This window comes from Rosa rugosa, chromosome 2, assembly GCF_958449725.1.
Source record: "Rosa rugosa chromosome 2, drRosRugo1.1, whole genome shotgun sequence".
In the NCBI taxonomy this organism is placed as follows: domain Eukaryota; kingdom Viridiplantae; phylum Streptophyta; class Magnoliopsida; order Rosales; family Rosaceae; genus Rosa; species Rosa rugosa.
In genome coordinates this window covers 21,466,916-21,491,509 of record NC_084821.1, presented here as the reverse complement: position 1 = coordinate 21,491,509, position 24,594 = coordinate 21,466,916, and the positions used below count along the sequence as shown (strand labels likewise).

The 24,594-nt window shown below is 38.9% G+C and overlaps 1 protein-coding gene and 1 long non-coding RNA gene across 2 annotated transcripts; one reads left to right on the top strand and one right to left on the bottom strand.

Moving 5' to 3' along the window:
* Positions 1 to 10: 10 nt before the first annotated feature.
* LOC133728599 (ABC transporter F family member 1) lies at positions 11 to 4,440 on the top strand. The gene is made up of 6 exons (XM_062156020.1): positions 11 to 167; positions 254 to 486; positions 1,167 to 1,240; positions 1,341 to 1,551; positions 2,228 to 2,462; positions 2,974 to 4,440. Exons 2-6 carry the CDS (start codon positions 271 to 273, stop codon positions 4,029 to 4,031), a joined length of 1,794 nt encoding a protein of 597 aa, XP_062012004.1. The 5' UTR covers positions 11 to 167; positions 254 to 270; the 3' UTR covers positions 4,032 to 4,440.
* Positions 4,441 to 6,769: 2,329 nt separating this feature from the next.
* Positions 6,770 to 8,377, bottom strand: LOC133728799 (uncharacterized). The gene is made up of 3 exons (XR_009856016.1): positions 7,795 to 8,377; positions 7,606 to 7,713; positions 6,770 to 6,867 (listed from the first exon to the last, which is right to left on the bottom strand). It is a non-coding gene; the product is annotated as an uncharacterized LOC133728799 (long non-coding RNA).
* Positions 8,378 to 24,594: the final 16,217 nt, after the last annotated feature.

The window sequence follows — 24,594 nt, the reverse complement described above, 5'->3', positions numbered from 1 at the left end:
TCAAATCCCCCACCTCCCGTTCCCAAAAACCTCGAACCCAACCCGACCTAACCTCTCGGGTTTTTGCTTAACCGACTCGCACACCACCTGAGAACCACCCCCGATCCCAGATCTGAGTCCCACCGCCCTCGCTCTCTCTTCTCCGATCGCCTTCTCTTCTTCGCAAGGTCCGCCCCGGCCCAATCGTTTATCTCTTTATCAATTTGTTATGTGATTTGATTTTTGATTGGGATTTTGGAAATTTTTTTTGCAGGTTGAATTTGTGATAAGATGGTGTCCGACGCAAGCAAGAAGAAGGTGGCTCAGAAGAAGGCGGCGGCGGCGGCCAAGAGAGGTGGAAAGGCAGCGGCGGCTGCTTCCTCGAAATCGGCGTCGGAGTCGCAGAATGGAGTGGATAAGCTCGCTAATGGTGTTGATGCGATGCACATATCGGATCGGACTTGCACCGGCGTGCTTTGCTCTCATCCTCTCTCCAGGGACATCCGGGTATGTATACCTTGCCATGTTTTGTTTGCCCTAGTTTTTCCTATGCATTTATGTAGATGTAAAAATGATTGTTCGATTACTTTTGTGAGAAAAAATTGCATATATATAAACTCGTAAAGCGTTTATGTAGATGTAAAAATGATTTTTTGATTCTTATATGCATCCAATTTTGTGGGAATTGACCTGTTTTGAACATGGAGCATAAGATGATGATGAGGGGGGATGGGGGGTTATAGTCATACTGAGGAGGAAATGTATTGTTTGTTTTGTGAAGTTTGGAAACATTATGCGAATCGCTGAATATGGTTTTAGGTGATCATTTTGTAATTTATGTGCTAGTGAGCAAGAAAGAAATGTCGAAAATCTAGATCGATTGACAATTTTATTGTGTCAGTTAAGAAATTTATATTTGGAATTCAATCAGAGATGTTTAGTATTTCATGATCAAAGAAATTAAGACCAGCTCATTGTTTTTGAATACCTTAATTGCATGTGTGAGCTATGTAACCCTAAACTGTTATTAAATGAAACTACCTTCTGATTTGGATTTTACGTACTTGGTTTGTAGTTTGTTATTGTTCCAAGAAACCCTTTAGGAGTTGTGTCAGTCTCTTTTGAGTTTGTTGCCCTCAATTAAGATTCCTTATAAAATTGAACCGACTTTTACCTGATCATTGCAGATTGAGTCTCTATCAGTTACTTTTCATGGGCACGATTTGATAGTTGATTCTGAACTGGAGCTTAATTATGGCAGGTTAGTTTCAGCTATTTTGTCAATTCACACTAGGAATGATATTCTCATACATATGTATATATTTTTGTATTAAAATTTATTTGTTGTGTTATTTTTCCAGACGCTATGGTTTACTTGGGTTGAATGGGTGTGGTAAATCTACTCTCCTTACTGCAATAGGGTGCCGAGAGCTTCCTATTCCAGATCACATGGATATCTATCATCTCAGCAGGGAAATTGAAGCTTCAGATATGTCTTCACTTGATGCTGTCATTAGCTGTGATGAGGAGAGGATTAGATTGGAGAAAGAAGTTGAAGAATTGGCAGCTCAGGTAACATTAATTTTTTTTTATTTTTTTATTTTATTATTTTTTTTTTTATGGAGTCGTGAATCAGTGTTTGGTCAGACATTCTGAACTAATGTAACTAGATTGCATTACTAATTCAGTATACAACTTATTCCTAGATGTTGAAGTATATCATTTCTTTCATCAGAATATATTACTAGTGTTTTATCACATGAACATGTGAGGTAGGAAAGCCATTTTCATTGGGTGATATGCATTGGTCTCCTTGTCACCTGTGAGCTAGTTGTTGATTGTGTCTTCACCGTCAATGGGGTATTGGAGATTTTTGAAGAAAGAAAAAAATGTTTTGCAATGAAGTTCTATTTATAAAAATGTTCAGTCATTTATTGCTCTTTGTTTGTCCTAAATTTTTTTCCCAAAATGAATGAAACAGCTATTCATGAAGTCGGACAAATTGTGTTGGAAACTTGAAAGCTTTTGCAGTTGAAGTCAATAGTTAGCATCTCACTTTGTAATAGTAGTGTGTCAGCATTTGTTATCAAGACAATAGCTAGCCTTTCACTTTGTAATACAGTGGTGTCCTTGAAGTAGAATGATTATGATAAGAAAATGCTGTTCAGTGTGATTAAAAACAGTACCTTTTTGTTATGCACCTGCTACTTGAGTCTATTCTTTTGTTTATTGACTTTGCAATTTTCAGGATGATGGAGGTGGAGAGCAGCTTGAACGCATTTATGAGCGCCTTGAAGCTCTGGATGCAGCAACTGCAGAGAAGCGTGCTGCTGAAATTCTATATGGTCTTGGTTTTGACAAACAGATGCAAGCAAAGAAAACTCGAGATTTTTCTGGTGGTTGGAGGATGAGGATTGCGCTTGCACGTGCTCTATTTATTAACCCAACCATCCTGTTGCTTGATGAGCCTACCAATCATCTTGGTTAGTTTTTCTGGCTTTATATTTCAGCATTTCAGATTGCTTTTCCTTTTGTATGGTGTGAAAATTTTTGATCTGTTATAGTTGGTTACTGCTTACTTCTCTATTTTATAGGTCTTACATTGTAGATTTTATTGTGTTTTTATATGTGAGCTTGTTCATTCTTGTTGGACTGACTTACCAAAATTCTGCAGGAGTTATTAGGTGATCGTTTCTTTTATACAAACTTTGTCTATTGAATGCAAGAACATTTATACTACCTTTTTTTTTGTGCCTGGCAACTGTGATCTTCTAGATGACAAAAAAGATTCAAAATGTCAGTTAATATATATCTACAACATTTTTTGGTTGGGTGGATTCAGAATTCTAAATAAATAAGTCACAACCATAATATATATTGTTGTAAGACTGCAAATTTCATATATCCATGTTGTGCATCATAGTTCTGTTGTTTATGTGAAGACTACAAATTTTGATGATTTAAACAGTAATAATTTTACATGTATGTTGACAGATCTTGAAGCTTGTGTGTGGTTGGAGGAGACTCTGAAGAAATTTGAACGCATCTTGGTTGTGGTTTCACATTCTCAGGATTTCCTAAATGGTGTTTGCACAAATATCATTCACATGCAGAGCAAGAAGCTGAAGATCTACTCTGGTAACTATGATCAATATGTCCAGACACGTTCAGAACTGGAAGAAAATCAGATGAAACAGTACAAGTGGGAGCAAGAACAGATTGCTAACATGAAAGAGTATATTGCTCGTTTTGGTCACGGGTCAGCGAAACTAGCTCGCCAGGCACAAAGCAAAGAGAAGACTCTAGCTAAAATGGAGCGTGGTGGGCTTACGGAAAAGGTGGCCAGAGACAAGGTTTTAGTCTTTCGTTTTGTTGATGTGGGAAAGCTGCCACCACCTGTACTTCAGTTCGTTGAAGTCTCATTTGGTTACACTCCTGATAATCTGATCTACAAGAACATTGACTTTGGTGTTGATTTGGATTCGCGTGTAGCTCTGGTTGGGCCCAATGGAGCTGGAAAGAGTACTCTCCTGAAGCTGATGACGGGGGATTTGACTCCTCTTGATGGCATGGTCCGGAGGCACAATCACCTTAGAATCGCTCAATTCCATCAGCACTTGACTGAGAAGCTTGATATGGAGCTGTCTGCCCTCCAGTTTATGATCAAAGAGTACCCAGGAAATGAGGAAGAAAAGATGAGGGCTTCAATTGGTAAATTTGGACTTACAGGCAAGGCACAGGTGATGGCAATGAGCAATTTATCAGATGGGCAGAGGAGCCGAGTGATATTTGCTTGGTTGGCGTTTAGGCAGCCTCAGATGCTTCTGTTGGATGAGCCAACTAATCATTTGGATATTGAGACAATTGACTCACTGGCTGAGGCGTTGAATGAGTGGGATGGGGGTCTGGTTCTTGTTAGCCATGATTTCAGGCTCATAAACCAGGTAGCTCATGAGATTTGGGTATGTGAAAATCAAGCTGTGACCCGGTGGGAGGGTGATATTATGCAATTTAAAAACCACCTAAAGTCAAAGGCTGGATTAGGTGATTAAGGATGCGGCAGCGGCTGATAAGTTTGTCATAAGCTTTTGTAGTTGTTAATTTGTTGACCTTGCTTACTACGCATGTATGAGACAATGTAGTGAGGGTATATTTACTTTTCTGAGCGACGTCATCTCAGAGTGAACTATGATGGGAACCAAGAGCATAATGGGCGAAGAAGGCTTGGTTATTGTTTCGAGCCGTGGCAGTTTCTGTGCCCTAGCCCAGTTTGTGCAGGGTTATTTTTTTTTTCGTTATGCATATTTTGTTTGCTCTTCTATTTTACCTGGTTATTAACCAGGTCGATTAAGTTAATACTTATATTTTAGGTAGATACAAGGTCTCTGAGGCTTGTTCTATTCTCTGAAATGGTATGTTGTACTTTCTTAGCATATTCTATAATATGAATTTTCTTATCTATTTCGTTGGTCTATAAATGGTTTATGGTTGTATGGGAATGGTGGTGGTTTTGACAGAAATAATTTGTCTCAATATCCAAATGATTGATTTGTTCGTCTCCGCAAAGTTATTATAGAGATGTTGTCATTTTATCCAGTGATTGACAGAAATATAGTTTGAACTTGGTACTGAGGTTCTTAATGGTGAGATTAGAATGAATGGTATCGGTGGTGATAAACCGAGCTAAGTGTGAAAACTTTTTCATTGATCCAAGAATCCTCCGCACGTTGTTGCAAGGCAGGAAAAGTTAATGGAATTCCTTTGGTCTGTCGTTGCCCCCAACTATTGATTGTCGATATTGTTTTGATGATTGTGGGTTGGCTCGGTGTTTTTGCTTGTTTTGCTAAATTTTGGAATCCCACGGGGTAAGATCTGGATCTATGTTTGGGATTTAGGTCGAATACGGAATAGAGAATTCAGGTCTGGATTTGAGTACAAGATCTTGTCCCTGATATTTGTTTTTGCACATACATGACACCGTAGGTCATAATCAACAGCGACTGTGGGAGTCGGAATGCATTAGGTAACTTACGGAGACGCTGCAAGCCCAACTTTCGCTTGAGCCAAGCCTTAGGCCGAAACATGCTCTGACTCGCTACCTCAGAGAGGTTTGGAAACGTTAGATTGAAGCACATCAGTCCCACATCAAAAACAAGACTGAGGTCAACCATCACCTCACCTATAAAAGGTTAATTCCTATCTCTTAATTTATTACGTATTAAATACTTATCTACCGCTACTCTGTCAACATAAATACATTGACTAATTTTACCATCGGAGGAGCGAAGAATGCCAACCGCGGTCTCTTCTCTTGACGCTGGTGTATTTCATTTGATAGGTGGCAGCATTATTTACCTCTAACACATTATCTGAGACTCTAGACCCCTTATCCGCTTTAACGGGATCCGACACTCCGGAATCCTGAGCATTAACAGTTTCCTATTGATTCAGCGTTCAGTTTTATTAGAGTGACTACTTTTGCCCTGTTGTTTGTTTTGTATCAACTTTGATTTTAAGACCGTTGGGGTCATCTTAGAAAATATTATTTTTTGAGTACAATGGGGGCCCAAGGCCCAAACAAAAGAAAGAAAAAATTAAGTAAATATAGACGCTACAAACTTCTAGTAGTGCCAGTGTCACGCCCCGAATTTTGAATAATAAATTCAAAATCCGAAACATGAATTAAACCACATAATCAAATATACATCCTGAATTTTTTTCTCAGAACATACACACCACTCGCCACTCAAATATAAAATCTCGAAGACCTCGAGTTTATTATTACAAATTCACTCTCACAAGTAAAATTGTAAAGCTCTAAATGAGCATAACAAACCTCACAATAGAAAATCAGAATAACACACTTGCAGCTACTCTACGCAGCTCGATCACCTTCCTGATTTTCCTGACCTGTAGTAGTACCCGCTACACCGTTTTGAATAGTGTACCGGGATTGCAACAACACAAAACCCGGTAAGCTTTTTGCAAAGCTCGTGAGTAAATAAGAAATGAACAGTTGATTTATTAAATCATATTTCTTTTAACTCAAGCAAAACAACCAACAATCACAACAACTACCACAAAACCACTTCACTTTCTCACTCTCATATATATAAATATATATATAGACACTTATGAGTTACTCTCAATTTCCCTCATAAGGTCACTCAACATTTGGCAGACAGACTCGAGCTCTAACTGATCGCAACCACCAGCCCGGCGCGAGAGCGTGGTTCACGATTTAATGCTATTAGTAACCACCAGCCCGGTACAAGAGCGTGGTTCACTGATAGATGCCATGGTCACCTCGTGACCTAGTGATCTCCACAGATCACAACAATTTATTGTTCCTCAACAATAAAACTCAACACCTCTCTCCATATATTGTTTCTCAACAATAAATTCGATACCTCACTCTATATATTGTTTCACAACAATAAATTCAATACCTCACTCAATATGTTGCCTTTCAACCATAAACTCAACACAACTCCAACAGTACATATTATTTCACAATATCAACAATACATATTATTTCACAATATCAACAATACATATTATTTCACGTAAATAATATATATACATAGACATTCACACAGGAATGCCTATTAATACCAACTATAGTGTAAGCATAGAAATCGTGAAATTCATTTGTATAGTTAAAATCATTTTACTTACCTATGAACCGTAGTTGATCAAGTCCATATGATTTTTAAAACAAATATTTATTCCATAAATATTTTCACACAATTTTGACAAAATGAATTAATTAAATGTCCTTGGTTCGTAATATGAACCACGTGAGGTTTACTCACCTCAAATTCCCGCTGCGTCTTCTAAAAGCCAAATATCAATCTGAATCGTCCACCAGCTCGATTCGTCAATCACCTAATCAGATACTATCTTGACTTAGTAAATCAATCATAAACCACACATATACGGAAATCCAACGGTTGGATTCTAATTTAATGAGGATCCAACGGTCGGATCGAAATTAAACGATGATCCAACGGTCGGATCTTAATTTAATGATGATCCAACGGTCGGATCCTCACGGATCGCCCTTAGGATCATCCTCCAATATTATCACGAAGATCCAACGGTCAGATCTTCCTGAATCGTCCTTACTAACATCTTCACAAATTTATACGCAAATCCGACGGTAGGATTCTCACGAATCGCCTCCCTAAACACTGTTTTGCATTTATACGAAGATCCAACGGTCGGATCTTCGCCCATGACCACACAAAGCCACTGGGACAGTCATAAGATCATCATATCCAAATTTGAAGTAAAACCGACGGTCAGATCTTCGCAGATCGTAAACCGAAATTAATGCTTAAAAACCGAAACCCTAGCATGCATCAACTTTCTCCAAAATGACATTATAATATATCCAGACGACCGTATCGATGCGTAGATCATCACCTAGATAATAAAAACTCAAAATATGGTCGAATACGCCGCCACAAGCGGCGGTCAGTGGGAGGTCAACGGCGGTCAACGCGGTGGTCAACCACCTCCGATGCAAAAGTCGTCAACTACAAACTTGTTCAAAATGACGAGTTGAACCACTTTCATAACTAGCATGAAGTCTGAAAACGAAAGGAAGTGGTCGGAAATTACCTAGAACAGTCGAGGTGGCCGGAAAATTTCCAGAATCCGGCGACAAACTGCAGAAAACGGCGAGCTCCAATTAGACGTAAAAACTTCAATTTAAGGATTCGATTCCTTCTGAAGAGTTGTTAAGAAACTCAAGAAGAACTCACTGGTTCAAGAATCACAGAAAAATATGGTCTGTAGCTCGAGATATACCGATCGAAAGCTTCGGTGGTCGGAAAAATTCCAGGATTTTGCAGAATCCGGCAAGGCTCGATTTCGACGTCAAAACTTCAATTTAAGGCTTCGATTCCTTCTGAAGAGTTGTTCAGAACTTCAAGATGAGTTCACCAGTTCAAGAATCACCCAAAACGATGGTCCAAAGCTAGAAATATCAAGATTAATACTTCGGTTTAGATTTTGATCGGGTCTGGCTCCCAGCCGCCACCACGAGTAGCGCCGCTGTGCAAGGACACTTCTGAGGGCTTCAGGAGGTTGAGGCGAGTTCGTGGATAAAATTTGGTGAGGATTGGTGACCGGTAGCTTGAGATATCAAGCTTGGTTCCAAAACGAGCTCAAACCGGGCGGAGCTTCCCGCCGCCGCTGGTGGCCGTGTCACGGTGCAAGGCTACCTCTGGCAGCTGCGCAAGGCTGAGACGAAGCAAATGGAAGTGGTTCGACGTCGTTTGGTGGCCTAAGGGAGGAGCTATTGATGGAAGAGCTGCCGCTCTGTTTTTGTTCGTTTCGGATGCGAGGGAGAACGAGAGAGAGAAAGAAGAAAAGGAAAAAGGAGAGCCTTAGTGCGATCCGGAGGAAAGGAAAAGGAAAAGGAAGAAAAAAGAAAAGAAAAAAAAGAATCCGAGGAAAAGAGATTATATAAAAAAAATCTCATATTTCCAAAATTTGTAACATAATCGTACGAACTCCAAATAATGCGTTCCATATATGCACGCGATCGTATCGACGAGCACTACAACTTCCATGAAGGAAGTTTTCCCAAATTCCGTAAGCATAAAAAGTCAACTTTTCACGAGCTCCTAAATTACGTTCGTTTTTTAATAAACTTGTTCGAACTAATTCCACAACTTCTCCGAGCCTCGTACTCGCTCCCACTATCGTGAAATCATTTCTAAAAATCCACGGAAATTAATTTGGATTTTTTTCGGGGTATTACAGCCAGATTGCTAGCAATGCTATCCAAAATCGCACCAGCGATGAAGGAAGGCATTGAGGGCAATTATCTTGATCAATGCTTCCCTTTGCAAGGACTGTAACTCGATTCCTTTATCTGTGAAGGTGTTTGATCTTGTTAAGCATTTGGTTTATTTTACGGTTACCATATCATTTTTCTAGGGTATAGAAACGAGTAAATTAACCAAAGAGGGGAGGGTAGAGCCCTGGATGACCAAACCTAGAGTCTAGAGACAATAAAGAAAAAACACTAAAGAACAAGGAAAAGAAACAAGCCACTGTAAAGGAAAGCCAAACAATTTAGCAAAAGAAGCAGAGCAGGAACACAAGCTAAGTAGTAGTTGATTTCCTCTTTCGAGCAAAACGATAGCAAACCGCGCAATCCAAGTATCCAGCAAAAGAAGCAGGGCATGAACACAAGCTAAGTACTCTATAATACTACAGTAATCACACAGAATTGTTGATACCAAAAAACTATCACTAATTAGTTTGATCAATAAACCTTAGTCATAAGTTCATTACCATATATATATATATATATAGACGAAGGATCTGAAGCGGACGTCCGCACTTTCGCTAAAGTGCGGACGTCGATGCAGCAGGCGGTTCCAGGCGACGACGGCGGAGCGGGGATGGCCGGAGTGAGGCCGGAGGCGTCCCAGACCTCTTCTGGGCGGCGTTCGAGGTCGGAGGAGGTCGGGCTTGCCGGTTTCTGGGCAGCCACCTCACCTGCAGTTGCAGGTTCTATGCAACACCGCAGAACCGTCGCCGGCGACTCCACCGGACCGCAGACCCCTCCGCACGACCCTCGGCGTCCCTCCGACAAGCCGCGCCGTGCCGTCGCCGCTCGATCGAGACCGGAGGAGCGACGTCCGCACTTTTTCTAGATTGCGGACGTCCTCTTCAGAACATTTTCGTATATATATATATATATATATATATATATATATATATATATATATATATATATATATATATATATATATATATATATATAATACAATCCATATGCCTCAAACCCAAGCAGCTACTAATATGCCAGACCATTGGTTACATACACACCCCACTAGTAACCGCGATTATGAAATTATACTTATGAGAACAATTTAGTCACTGCCATTCCCACCATCACTGCCACCCTTGCTGTTAAAGTCCTGCCTAGGGATGTAATGGTGGTTACTCACACTGGCTCCATGGATGCTACCGTGTTTACCCGTACTGGTTCCAGGATCCCCAGCATGATTGACGGTCTTGGTCTCCTGAACTAGCTGTCGGCTGCCATGTCGATCATCATCAAGTTGCCGGCCAGCAAATGCAGAGCTCATCATCAACAAAATTAGAGCAACAGCCAGGAATCTCATTATGAGCTTTTAGAATATTTCCAAAACTATAGTTTATAAACAAAAGAGCGAGAAAAGACACTATTTGTTTGCTTCGAAAAACCTCTATAAAATATGCTTACCCAAAACTACTATATGATATTCTGAAGGAGGCAAGAAAAGTTCATGTCGTTTATATAGAGGAACGTATCCTAGCTAGACTTTCATTTTCTGATAAATTTGGTGATAGATTCTCCACCAAATGAGGCAACACTAAGTGGTATGGCCACGCTATCCAATAGGAGATTAATTTGTTTAAAAAATATTGATGGTAGCAATTCTTGCCTCATTGATCAAAATCGAAATAATGTTTTTGTCTCTTTGGTGCTACAAATAGGAAAGAAATAGGAAAACTCTACCTTACAATTAATACTCAGTAGCCGAGAGCTACAATACAAACCGAGTCAACCAAGCATAATGGAGCCTTGTTGCGTTGCACCATGATCTGGATTCTGGAATTTTGATCTGTGAAAGTGGCTTAAATTTAGGGGAAACATTTGGATATATATTTTGGTGTTTAATTATTCTCGTGCTTAATTTTTATTATACCGATATCAGCACTCAACACTCAACAACTAAATTGATCCCAAAAAAAAAAAAAAACACTTCACACCTAAATGAATTCAATTTTCACTTTGTTTGCCACTTATCTTTCTAGCTAGCAACGCCATAAGTGGCGTTGCCCCTACTAACAACTTATGGCGTTGCCCCTACTAACAATTTACACTGAAGAAATTAAAATTAAAAGCTTGAAGAACATTTAAAGGGAACTAGACGTGGAGCTGAGCCTCCCAGCTAGGCTGGGTTCCAAACCCCTTTAAAAAAAAGAACATTTAAGAGGAGATCAAGCTCCAAGAACATATGCATGGTACTTACATATGCATGAACACAACTAGTACTACACTACTATTTGCTTTTTGCTTATTACCATGTTCTGATTTTGGCATAATGTCAAAATACCTCATAAACATGGTAATAATTGTCAATTTACACCCCAACTTGCAATTAAGAGAATTAACCCCCCGAACTTGGCGAAAATTGCCGATTTGCATCCCCTCTGCCATAAGCAATGTTTTCCATCCAAATATGAGGGCTAATATGATCATTTTATATTTTTATTGTAATTTTATATTTATTTCTTTGAATAATAAAAATAAATGAAAAACAATTCTCTATTTTGGTTTATAAAGATTGTCTGTTATAAGTGCCAAAAAAAAAAGAGTAGTTTATCAATTTGATTAAGTGCTAAATTCACTTACTTTTTCTTACTAAAATAACAAGATGTAGACATAATTTTGCAAAAAAAAAAGAAAAAAGTCATGAATGAATGCATGAGTACATAGGTAGATGAAATTGTATAAGTAAATAAATAAAAAAAAATAAATAAGTAGGTAGAAGGGAATGAATCTCCATCTAAAGAATTGTTTTTGTTCTAAATATTATATATATATGGCTGTCCACTGTAAATACTCATTAGTTATATCTTTATGATGTAAACCCTATTCCTATATAAAGGGGTCTAATGAGAATGAAACATATACTTCTACCTCCTCCTATATTCTGTTTCTCATCTATTCTATCTCTCTCTAATTCTCTAGTTTATAACACGTTATTAGCACGCTTTTGCTCTTATTTTTTCTCTCCTTAAACTCCATGATGATCCGCAAGCCTTATGGTATAGTTGCTTATGACCAAGGCTAATGATCTATGAGTTTTTCTCTCATTCTCAACGAATTGCTTCATATATAACATAGATACCTTATATTATCGCATAACAGATATATGTGTTTCATTTTTATCATCTTTGTTCCTATTACATATGAACATCAATTTTTTCATGTGATCATTTACATATATTTGTATGTATTTTTTATATAATGTAATTGTTGAGATTTATGTTTTATATATATTCGACTCTGAGAACTATTGTTCCAATAGTCAAGACTCGAGTCCGCTGACTGAGTAGTCTTAGACCTATGGCTCTATAAACATCACATGAATGTTTTTCTCATGTTTCCTTATGGGATCCATTGTTCATATTTATGAACACTTCAAAATTTCTATTTCGTATATGAACTTTCTATCATTGTTCATAGAACATATAGTTATAATACTTATGGATCCTGATATATCTCATATTTTCTCTTTGTAGAAAGATGACACATCTAACAAAATTGGACTTTGATCCTCTTGAAATTTCCGGCAAGAACTATTTGATGCCGAAATTCACCTTATGGCTAACAACCTTGGAAATGCCATCAAAAATTGACAATAAGTCATCAGTGCAAAATCGCGCCAAGGCTATGATTTTCTTGCGTCATTATATTGACAAGAGCTTAAAAAATGAGGACCTTACGGTGAAAAACCCGCTTGAGATTTGGCAAGCATTAGCTGATCGATTTGCTCACCAGAAAACTATTGTTCTACCTAGAGCACGATATGAATGGACGCATTTTGCGCCTTCACTCTGTCACTGATTTTCAATTCCGCTATGCATTAGATTACCTCCCAAGTCCCAACTAAAATTATGTGGAGAATCTGTTAGTGAAAATAACAAGCTCAACGTCTCTGTTTTTTTTTTTTTAGACAATGCAAAACATGTTGATGACATGATCAGCGGTGGTGCTCTTGACACCGATTAATTTTAAGTCTATCTTTAGGCATCTTTTTTGTCTCTATTTATTTTATTTAGTCATTTTAAGCCTATGTTTTGGCACCGATTAAACATAATTACGTTTCATTATCTTTATTTGTTTAATCATATTTATTATGTTTAAATTACCTTTATTACAATTCTTTCATAACTGAATTTGTTATGAGTATTTGTTGCAAGAGTTGCAATTATCATAATAATGTTTCCAATTACCATTATCTGGTAGTTATTGTTATTGATAACTCATTTTATTACTTTTCTCCGGTAATTATTGTTATAAATAGCTCATTTTATTATCATTATTTGATACTTATCATAGTTATTTATTTTAATATCTTATGATTATTTTTGTCATATCTACCTCATATGATTTTGTCTTTTGTGAAAAAATAACAAAATGTATTCCATTACTAGGACTTGAACCCCGGTCCTTCGGGTGAGAGCCAAATATCCTAAACAACAAGACTACAACAAATTTATGATTATTTTGTTATAATGTTATTTTAATGCATGTTTCAATTACTGACTTTAAATGAATCTGTCTCTATTTTGGCATATGGTACTCACCAATTGATATCAACAATATTAATTATATTTCCTACAAAATCGAGGTACGTATTTTTATTAGTTTGACGACTTCAATTTGGTTTCCTCTTATTATTTAATCTAATAATTTGATAATAAATTGTCAATTTATAATGAGATCGAAACTACATGTTTCTTGATCCAATTATATGTGGACTTAAAATTCCTCTACTGATTGTTATTGTAAGACCCCGGAAATTCGTTATTAATTTCTAATGGTTTCTGAGAATTAATAAAGTGTTCGTTTGAGCTATTTCGTGGTTCGAGGGTTGAGCGGAATGTATTTCGAACAATTATTCATTGGAATGCTTCGATTCTAGGGTTGACTTTTTATACATTTAGCTTCTGTGAAAACTTCTTTCACGAAAGTCGTAGAGTGCGTCGATACGAGTTCGTGGACATGCAGAACGCGAAAATCGGAGTTCTTATGAAGAAGTTATGGCCGTCGGAAAAAGTTTCCATTTTGGTATATATGAGATTTTTTCGGAAATTATTTCAGAAATTCCAACTTTCCGTTTTGGGAAACTCAGACACTCTCTCTCCTCCCGACGCCTGAAATCGCCCTCTCTCTTCTTTCGGCCATTTCTTCCTCCTCCGGCCTCCTTTGGACTTGAAATTCTTGGGGTAGCCTCGCCTCGACCTTGCGCACCTTCCCGTGGCCACCTTGCAACCTATCTCGGCCTGTAGCCGCCGCAACAATGAAAACCCGATCCGACCTCAGTTTTGGGTCAACGCGGTTTTCTCTCTTCTCCGGTTACCATGGCTCGAGTTGTTGGACACCCTGGGATTGCCTGAGGACGCTAATGATGCTGCTAGAAGGATCGCACCTGGAGTGATCTATTTCATTTGATTGGAGCTTCGCCGGTTTCTGGAAAATTTCAGGCTAACCGTGACTGTTTTTGGTAATTTTCGACCTCTTCCCGTTATTTTATGACCTCGAGCTAGTTATGAAAAGTGTTCAGCATGTTGAGACGAAGAGGAGCAGCCTGGCCCCGACGCCATTTGCGGTGGTCGGCGGCGGCTCTGCCTCTAACTCCGGCGGCTTTTTCCGGCCTCCTCCGGGGACCTCTAGGGCAGTTTCTGCCCATTTTTATGTTCTACATGTTGGTACTATCATGTTAATGTACAATGCATAATTTTTGGAGATCGATTGATTTAGTTATGAATTTTACGATTTCGATCGTTCGGTTTGTGATTCGTGAGGATCGGGCCATCCGATCGACTTGTAGTTTTGATATGATCGTAGGATTGTCCCAATGACGTTGTGTGGTCATGGGTGAAGATCCGATCGCTGGATGTTTGTATAAGTGCGTTTTATGAATTGTGCGCTAAGTTAATTATCGTATTTGGTTAGGTGATTGATAGTTTGAGTTGGCGGACGATTGTGAATCGTATCTTGGCTGTTAAAGAAGACGCAGCAGGATTTGGAGGTGAGTAAATCTCACGTGGTTCATTTATGAACGGGTTTACTTATTAGTCGGAATTGTGTGATAAATTGTGAAATCGTTTTTTATAAATAAATATTTGTTTTAAAATTATATGAACTTGATCGTCAACGGTTCATAGGTAAGTAAAATGAAGTTTTATTATATAAATGAATTTCTTGATTTTAATACGTATGAACTATACCAACATATATATTTACGTGAAATATATATATCTGGATGGTGTGGCGTTGTGATATGTATATGTTTGATGATTATACTGTTGAAAGAGTGAATTGAAACTGTGATGTGACATTGTGAGTCGTGTGAGATTTCTTTAAAAGGTTTTGTTTTGAGGGCCAAGTGGTCCGAAGTCTGACGGTTACAGTGGTAACCTGTTATGGGGGTTTTGTTTTGAGGGCCAGGTGGTCCGAAGTCCGATGGTTACAGTGGTAACCTGTTGTTAAGTCATCGGATGCTTGCACTTTGGTCAAGGGGGCAGGTTACGATACAGTTATCGGATACTTGCACCTTGGTCAAGGGGGCAGGTTACGATACAGTTATCGGATGCTTGTACCTTGGTCAATGGGGCAGGTTACGATACAGTTTGAGCTCTAGTCTGTCTGTCATTGTACTGCAAGGGGGTGACGTGTTGGGTTACTTGAGGCCCATGAGTACACGTGTTTTTAAAAGAGAGTTCGGGTGGATTCTTTCTTTTATTGTCCATTGAGGGACTTGAGTTCTTTCTAGAGTGTGGAGTTGATTTCGGTTTTATTTGAATGGTTTGATTTTAATGTAATCTCCTTAACTAAGTTATATGTAGGGATTGCTGCCGTTTGAATTATTTGTTTTAATGCAATCTCCTGAACTAAGTTATATGCAAGGATTATTGCCTTTTGAATTGTTTGTTTTAATGTGATTACCTGAACTAAACTATACGCAGGAATTGCTATGATTTGAATTGTGTGATTTAGGTGATCTCCTGAACTAATTCTCTATGCAGGGATTACTAATTTTTACCGAGTGTGATTGTATGTTTGGTTGTGTTTTGTGGAGTTAAATGTTGTTGCTTTAATTTATCTCACGAGTTGAGAAATTATAAGTATGAGTGACGTGAGTCATTTTAATTTAGTTTACTCATACGAGCTTAAAAAGCTTACCGGGTTTGTTGTTTGCAATCCCGGTGCACTATTCCATGGTGTAGGGGTTATTGTGCAGGTCAGTGTAATCATCATCGAAGCTGAGGTTTTGGTGCTGTCGTAGCTTGGATGTAGTATGGTATTTTGGTTCTAGTCTTCCGCTGTGTTAGTGTGGAGGGTGCGTTTACTTATTGAATTGTTATTCGGTTTAATTTGTAAACACTTGGTGATGTAATATGTGACTCTAAAGAACGAGTCGGTATGGACATTGTGAGCTCAGTTGTTTAGTTACTTAATTTAAATGAAAAATTTTCTAAGTGTCTTCTTGTGATTGTTTGTTTTCGTGTTTCGGATTTGAATTTCTTTATTCTAAATTCGGGGCGTGACAATTATACAATCAAATAGATCAGAACCTCTTGTTTCTTGATCTCCAATTATGACAGGACTTTTGTCCATTCTCTTTATGAGTACATGTGAACCTCTATTCACTCCACTTTTAGAACAAATTTCTAATTGTGAAGACTTCAACCCTATGCTTTGAGTACAATATAAAATTTGATGAGGCTATGATCCTCCATTGTATTATTATTGGAGTATATGCTTATACTCATATGGACTACTATCCCAGACTCGAAATTCGAGTATATCATTTTGGCATATGTTTTCATTGTCAAACAATAACATGAACCAGGTGTTCATGAATAAATTCAATTTGAATTATGAATGTTCATGAGAAACATAATGACAAACATATTTGTCTTGCATATAATGCAACTATGGAGATGATCCATTACAATTGTTGATAACTTTTCACAATTGATGCTTCAGAAAGCTAAGGTAACAATCATCTCAAGAGCTGCAGATCTTGATTGATGGCTCCAAGTGAGCTCGTATTATGTTACCTATATGGAATACCATTACGTGTATTGGTGATGAAATTTTCACCTAACTTATGTTGTAAGTATATTGTGTCATGAACTAAAAATTTCCAAATAAAATTATTATGGCGTGACCAATGTGTCATTATTTTATATACTATGTCATGTAGACTCATCTACATACTTTGCATTGTTGTATAATACAACAATGATTGCAAACCTTCCTAACATTATAATTTATCGCATATTTGCGAGTTGTCACTTTAATAAGACAATCTCCCGCCATTAGGGGGAGAAATATCGTGTATGAAAAACAACATGAATTGATGTGTGATATCTATCCACCGTGTCTCATTTAATTTCGAGAAAAAAAATCTAAACTCATTATCTTTTTGACCTAAAATTTGGTTTGGGCTCACCACCCCCCAATGGATATCATAGATCTAATGTTTTTGATCGCACATTTTGCGAATGGTCAAACTAAATAGTCTCACGCCGTTAGGGGGAGGAAACACTATTATAACAGCGTGAATTTATGTGGAATATATCCACTAAGTCCAATGTTTCAAGCTCCCTATAAGGGAAGATTATACAAGCCCTATAATGCTCTTCATGAGGTTATACAAAGATCCACATTCTCTAATTAATTTGTCCTAGAGAGACAATACATTCCTAAAAGAGGAATGAGTACTTGATATCAACAAAGTTTATTATAGCTAATGCAAGCATATATGAATGTGTGAGATCGAAATTTGATGATATCTCATCTATAGTCTTGTATCACTTTATAAACCCTATTCTTTGGAGGTGAATAACATTGAAGCATTCCAAAATACTTTGAATTCTTATTTTCTACTAGAACCTCTTATTTCCCATACAAATAAAAATAAAAATTCTTATTTTGTAATTAAAAAAAAATGTTTCTATTGGAACCTTCAAATTTTCTCACCGTTCTTATGAGATTTTTAAATACTGAAATTACTAACTAAACCTCACTTAAGTTTCTCAAAAATTCCTTGCTCATGTAGTTTGCATATAAACTACTTAAAAAAAATAATAATAAATTACCAATAACTACAAACCCAACTAAATTGTTCCCATGCGCATTGTCGACTTTATTATTTCTGATATATTAGAATCGACGAAAATACTCTTCGTATATCATTGATAGATCTGCGATCTACCAATTTGAGCGGTTTATTTAGAGAGAGAGAGAGAGAGAGAGAGAGAGAGAGAGAGAGAGAGAGAGAGAGAGAGAGAGAGAGAGAGAGAGCTATAAATCTGCAATGTAATATTTGAAATGGGTAATTTCGTATTTTTCTATTCTATGAGAATCAATTTCTTTTGCATGTTGATATCAAACTGTGAGATAAGATAGATACATCTCTTAATCACTGAGAAATTTGGAACCTGAATCATTCCAATTCAACATCCTGGGCTCTAGAATTCTTGATTAATATTATATATCGCATGGTGGAATATTCTACACTTATGTTTGATGCATTTTATTTTATGTGTGTGATTGAGTTTTAAGATATATACTTACAAAAGCTTAATTTTTTTTTTGGTATTTAGCTGGGCGTTTGTTATTGAAGGTCAATAACAATTGTGAATATGTTCTTATTGACATGCTCACTTCATGGTTAATCTTGCGTTATATATCTAGATTAAGGTTGTTTTTTTTTTTTTGAAAAGAAGGCAAAGCCAATATATTGATCAAAAGCCAGAATAGCCCTTACATACCCTTCCGCTGCCATCTAAGACAGACAAGAAGATGTGTTAGCACCCATAGTGGTATATAGAAACTAGGTCACTCATTTGACATTGAATACATCGTAGACAATAGCGGGATCCCCCTTTGGTACTACGCCGTAGGCGCTAGAAAAACTAGAAGGATCCGGCCTCCCCAACCTAACTCTAAATTAGTGAATCTAGTCGCCTAGAGACCTCAATTGGTGTACAACTAGAGACACTGAGACTTAAGTCAACAAGACCAAGATCCAATACTAAACTAGATTGGAAAAAATCCACTAGACTGCCCCAGAAAAGGCCTGTAGAAAATTATTGTACTTAGACAAAATTAACATAGAGATGGGCCTGGGTAAAACCCTAGCCCACCATAATCAGTGCAAGGCAAATCCAAAGAGAAGCCCACCCAAAGCCCAACAGGCCCGACAGGGTCCAGGCCCATCCTTCTCTCCAAACACGATGACCAGTGTCACCAGTTCCAGCTTTGCTCCGCCGACCATGCCGCTCCTGCACCGCCATGATCCGCCGCCAAAATTCAACCGCCACGACCCAATCACCCCCGGAGCAGCGCCACCACACCAAGCATCACCACATCTCGCCCCAGTCCAGCACCTGTGATCAACGCCGCCGCAGAAAGATAACGTTCCCCGAAGGTCGTCGATCCAGGAAGCATCAAAGTGAGTCCCGATCCGTCATAGCCACCGCATCGTAGATATGTCACACCGAACCTGAAGCCAAGACCAACCTGCAAAGCCCCAAGCAATACCCCTCAAAGAAGCGCCCCAAAAGCCATCCATTCATCCCCGTCTGGCAGCAGACCACACGGCGTCGGCGAGGCCAAAGGCCAGCCTAGAGGCCCAGGTCGCCACCGGACGAGAAGCGATCTCACGGTCTAATTCGGCCGCGCTGCCGACCTTAGGGTTTTTCTCGCTCTAAAGTCAAGGAATTTTTATTTATCTAGATTAAGGTTGTTGAAAATGGATGAAGTTGTTTAATGTGATCTTTTAGGTCAACATAGTTGGAAACCTTATAATTAGTCATTTTAAGCCACCTAGGGTTTAACATTATGACCAGATGATGGCTGAAAACTAGGGTTTCACGCGGCCACGGCTGCTTCAAATTCTAACATGGATAAGCCCAGGGCCATTTGCCCATGGGGTTTCTTATCTAGGTTCTCTTTCTGATCAACCACCACCGCCCAAAAAGCCGGAGACATTGAAACTCCATCGACCAAAAACTTTTGCATCAGTTCTAACGGGAAAAGAGGAATCTCATGTTCCCAGTAAACTTTCAACACCTACAATCAAAGGAGATACAGTCTATGTGAAAATCAATGAGGAGATTTATCAGGAACAAATCAAAGAGTGTCGCACCAATCTTATTAGGCGATTACTCCTCCGCGAAGGAACATCGCCCTTGAAGACCGATGTCTTGAAGCAAGCGCTCCCCTCTCTATGGCAGCCTTTGGGTCTGTGGTGACTAGTTCCCATAGGTAAAGGGTATTTTGACATACATTTCAATTCAGAGGCTGATATGCTCAATGTTTGGGGAGGTGTAAATTGCACCCTTGCCTTTGGTTTGTTTCGCCTATCGCAATGGTAGCCTGATTTCCAACCTGGTAAGGTTTTGCCTCAAACTCATGCCCAAGTTTGGATTAAAATTTAGGGTCTTAGTCAAGAGTATTGGCACCATCACCACATCATGGAAATTGCTCATGGAGTAGGAATTCCTCTTCAATTTGATGTTGCCACCAAAGAACAGTGATTTGGCTACTTTGCTAGAATTTTGGTGGATATTGATTTACATGGGGCCCTCCCAACCTCTGTTATGGTAGAAAGGGATCAGCATTGTTTTCCAGTGAGAATCGAGTATGAAAATCTCCCTCCATAGTATAATCATTGTGGGGTGATTGGCCATGAAAGAGGCAACTGCAGGCAGCTCAAAAATCATGAAGCTTCGATGAAGGATGTTCCTGTGAAAATCAAGGAACGCAAGGTGGTTAGACAGGAGTATCGTGTGAAAGGTCCTATGGCTATTCCTTCATAGAATGCTACTCAGATTGTTTCATCTAAGGAAGGGAAACAAGCCAATAATGCTGTTAATTTGGAGACTAGTGAACAAATGGTTGATAAATCCAAACCCCATTTGATTGGAGATTCTACACCTGGCGTTGAACTTGTGCAAGTCATTCCCTCCCTTGAACAGGTTGTGGCGCATGCTTCTCCCCTAAATAATGATGGGGAGGCGTCTAGTGAGGTTGCCTCATTTGTGAATAATATTTTTGTCGAAACGGGGATGGAATTGATTGAAAGCTTAGTTGATAGAGTCTTTAATGAAGGGGATGAGGAAGAGAAACAACCTTCTGATTCTGAACATGTTTCTTATGAATCTCCACATTCAGATAGTGGTTCTTCTATTAATAATTTTACATTGCGGTCTTGGAATGATATTTTTGAGGAAGAGCATGGTGATGTGCCTGATCACCCTCCAGGATTTGGGCCCAAAGACTCCTGGATAACACTGGAGATAGATGCGGTTGCGAGATTTGCCAATGGTGAAGACATTGAAGATTTTCTCCCAGTGCTCACAAATTCACAGAAAAAAGCTTTGGCTCGTGAAAAGAAGTTACTGAAAACTGGGCATTCCCACATTTGTGCTTCTCCGTACCCTGAAAGGGTTCGAGTGAAGTCTAAATGTCTCCAATGAAAGTTCTCTATTAGAACATTTGGGGAATTGGTAATCTTGATTCCCAATCTGAATTGTCAAACATTTGTCATCAACATCGTCCGGATTTGGTATGTATCTCTGAACCTATGGTTGTTTATGATTCAATTCCTACAACATTCTGGGCTTCTCTTAACTTGCAGTTACTTGCTATGAATAATCGCAGTGCTAGTATTCCAAATATATGGCTCCTTGCTTCCTTGCAGCGTTCTGCTCCTTCTCTCATTTGCTCTTCAGAACAACACATCACTACACAGTTCATTACAGATGGAGTTCTAGCCCAATACACTTTTATTTATGCAGCAACAACAGTTGTGAAGCGTAGACATCTTTGGAGGAGCTTTTCATCTTGCGACAGAACACTGTGGTTTCCTAGATGGCTATTGGGGATTGTAATGAGGTATTAGGAGCACATGAGTGTACAGGTGGCAGACTTCCTGTTCGTTCTTCTTGTGAGGATTTTCGCCATGCAATGGAGCGTTGTCAGTTCTCCTATCTTGACACTTCAGGGACTTTCTTTACTTGGGCCAAGGGTCGGGGTCGACATCATTTGGAAAGAAGACTTGATCGATCTTTATGTGATGATAGTTGGTTAGATTCTTTTCCGAATACGAGCACTTCCATGGGTTGTTTATGATCATAATAGTCTTCTTTTTTCGGCTAGTAAATCTACTTTCAGTGGGCCTAAACCTTTTCGGTTTCAATCTATGTGGTCTCTCCACTCTACTTTTAAGAATGTAGTGGCTAATTGTTGGAATTCAACTCTACTAGTTGGGTGTCCCATATATCTTACTCTCCAAAAATTAAAGGCTTTAAAGATGTGTCTGAAGAAGTGGAATGTAATAGTGTTTGGAGATGTGCATCGGAATTTAGAGGCTGCCCGTAAGAGGCATGCAGACATTCAGCGGCAACTTGCTTCAGATGGGGTATCTGATCAACTTTTTGAGGCAGAAGTGGTTGCAAAAGCTGAGGTGCTAGATGCATTGCGGTGTAATAAAGCTTTTTGGCGGGATAGAGCGCGGGTTAAGTGGCTTACAGAGGGTGATAAATGTTCTTCCTTTTTTCATGCATATGCACGTCAGAAATATGCTCGGGCTCAGATTAGTTGTCTTTATGATGGGAGTGTTCTTCTCTATGATCGGCAAGCTATTGCAGATCATGTTGTACATTTCTGTCAAACTTTATATGGTCCAAGTACCCCTCCAGCAGATCTTGTTGATTTTTGCAATGTCATTCCTAGTTTGGTTTCAAGTGAAGAAAATCTTATGTTGACTACTGCAGTTCCATCTCCGAAAGAGATCAAAAGTACTGTCTTCTCTATGGATCCTTCGAGTGCTCCTGGCCTTGATGGATTTCCAGGGTCTTTCTATCAAAAATGTTGGGATATTGTGGGCTCTGATGTTATCTCTTTTGTGCATTATTTCTTCCAACATAATTGTCTTTATCCCAATGCCAATTCTAATTTTATTGTCTTGCTTCCAAAGGTTGGAGGTGCTAATACGATCTCCCAGCTTCGTCCTATAGCTCTAGCTAATTTTTTATTTAAAATTATTCCAAAGATCCTAGCTAACAGGTTGGGTCCTATAGCTTCTTGAATTATCTCTCTGCAACAGACAACTTTTTTTAAAGGGTCGTCGCATTTCAGATTGCATTGGACTTGTTTCTGAGGTTTTAATTTGTTGAATAGGAAGATAAGGGGTGGTAATGTTGGGATCAAGGTGGATATTGCTAAAGCCTTTGATACTTTGAACTAGAGCTTTCTCTGTTACGTCCCGAACCCAAATTCACCCGTTTACTAGTCATTTGAACGGTAAACGACAAATACTTTCACTTTTATTGTCGTTTCGGTACTTTTAGGGGGCCCTAAAAGTTGACTTTTTGTTCGAGTCAAAATTTGAGAAAGTTCTTCATGAAAGTTGTAGAGGACGTTAAACCGAGCGCGTGCATATGTGGTACGTAAAAATCGGAGTCTGTACGCGAAAGTTATAGGCGAAATAGTAAAGTTACTGTTTACGGTTACTGTTCATGGTAATTTATCTATAAATAGCCGAGTTACTGTGGTAAGTTTCCATTTTTGGAAACTTACCCGGCTTTTTTCTCTCCTCTCCCCCGACCCTTTCTTCCTCTTCGGTCCGGTTTCTTCTTCCTTCGATTTCTTCCGTTTCCGGCCGACCCCCGACTGAACCCGGGCACCGGTAGGCTCGCCTTCTCTCCCTTGTCACGCCTGGGGTGGTGTTTTGCGGTGGCTCGACCGGTGGAGCTCGGAATTGAGCCGTGAAGTCCACTGTAGCACTTCGAGAGTTTCGTCGATTTCCGGCGGTTCCGACCGTTTCCGGCCACGAAATTGGCATCGAAGGTTCGATTTTTGACATAGATCATTTCCCCTAAGGTCTTTCATTTCAATTTGCAGTGTAGAGGTCGAATTAACGATTTGCAATTTCTAGGGTTCTTGGAGTTTTCTGGGAATTTTTCACCGGCCGAATTGGAGCTCTTCCAGGTAAAATTGGAACTTGTTGTAGTTGAGAAAAATGTTAGGTCTGATGAGTAGGTGGTGCTGTCCAAATTTGGTGGCCATCGGAGGTTGTGGCCGCCGGCGCGTGGGGCCCACGCGCTGCCACTGTTGGTGGCGCGTGGGGGCGTGTGGGGCAGTGTTTTAATTTCAATTTTTAGCCCATTAAATTGTATATTTGTTGTAGAGCTTGTATGTGAAGCTTGGTGAATTATGGAGGAGTTTGGAATTAATTGTGAATTTCCGAAGTTTGAAGTTTTGTGATTGAATTGTGGGAAATCCGGCCGTCGGATTTCCCTCGTTATCATTGTGGATTATGTAAATTGAGGAATTGGTGTTGTGGAAGAGATTTGGGTGGAATTTGAGAAGTATTGGAGATAGAGATTTTCGGGTTTCGTTTAGGTTTGTATTTATTTTATCGGATTGCCGTTTATGGAAATATAATTGTGTACAGGGCAATGTTGCGAGCTACGGCTAGATGAAGGAACTCGTTTGCGTGGTCGCCCAATAGTACTGTGAGTAGACTTTTGATTTTCACTTTTTAAGTGATGCATGCAATATTGTTTCATAATTAATTATTACGTTTATTTATTGAGAATATAAATTGATTTATCTCAGTTATAATTTCATAATGATTTTGGCTCTAAGTTTTAAAAGGATATTGCGAATTTTGAAATAAAGTATGATTTGTGATTTATTAATGATTTTCGACGAATTATTTTCCGAGATGATTTCCGGAAATTTATAATACATTTCTATTCGTCGATATTGAGAATTTTGGAATA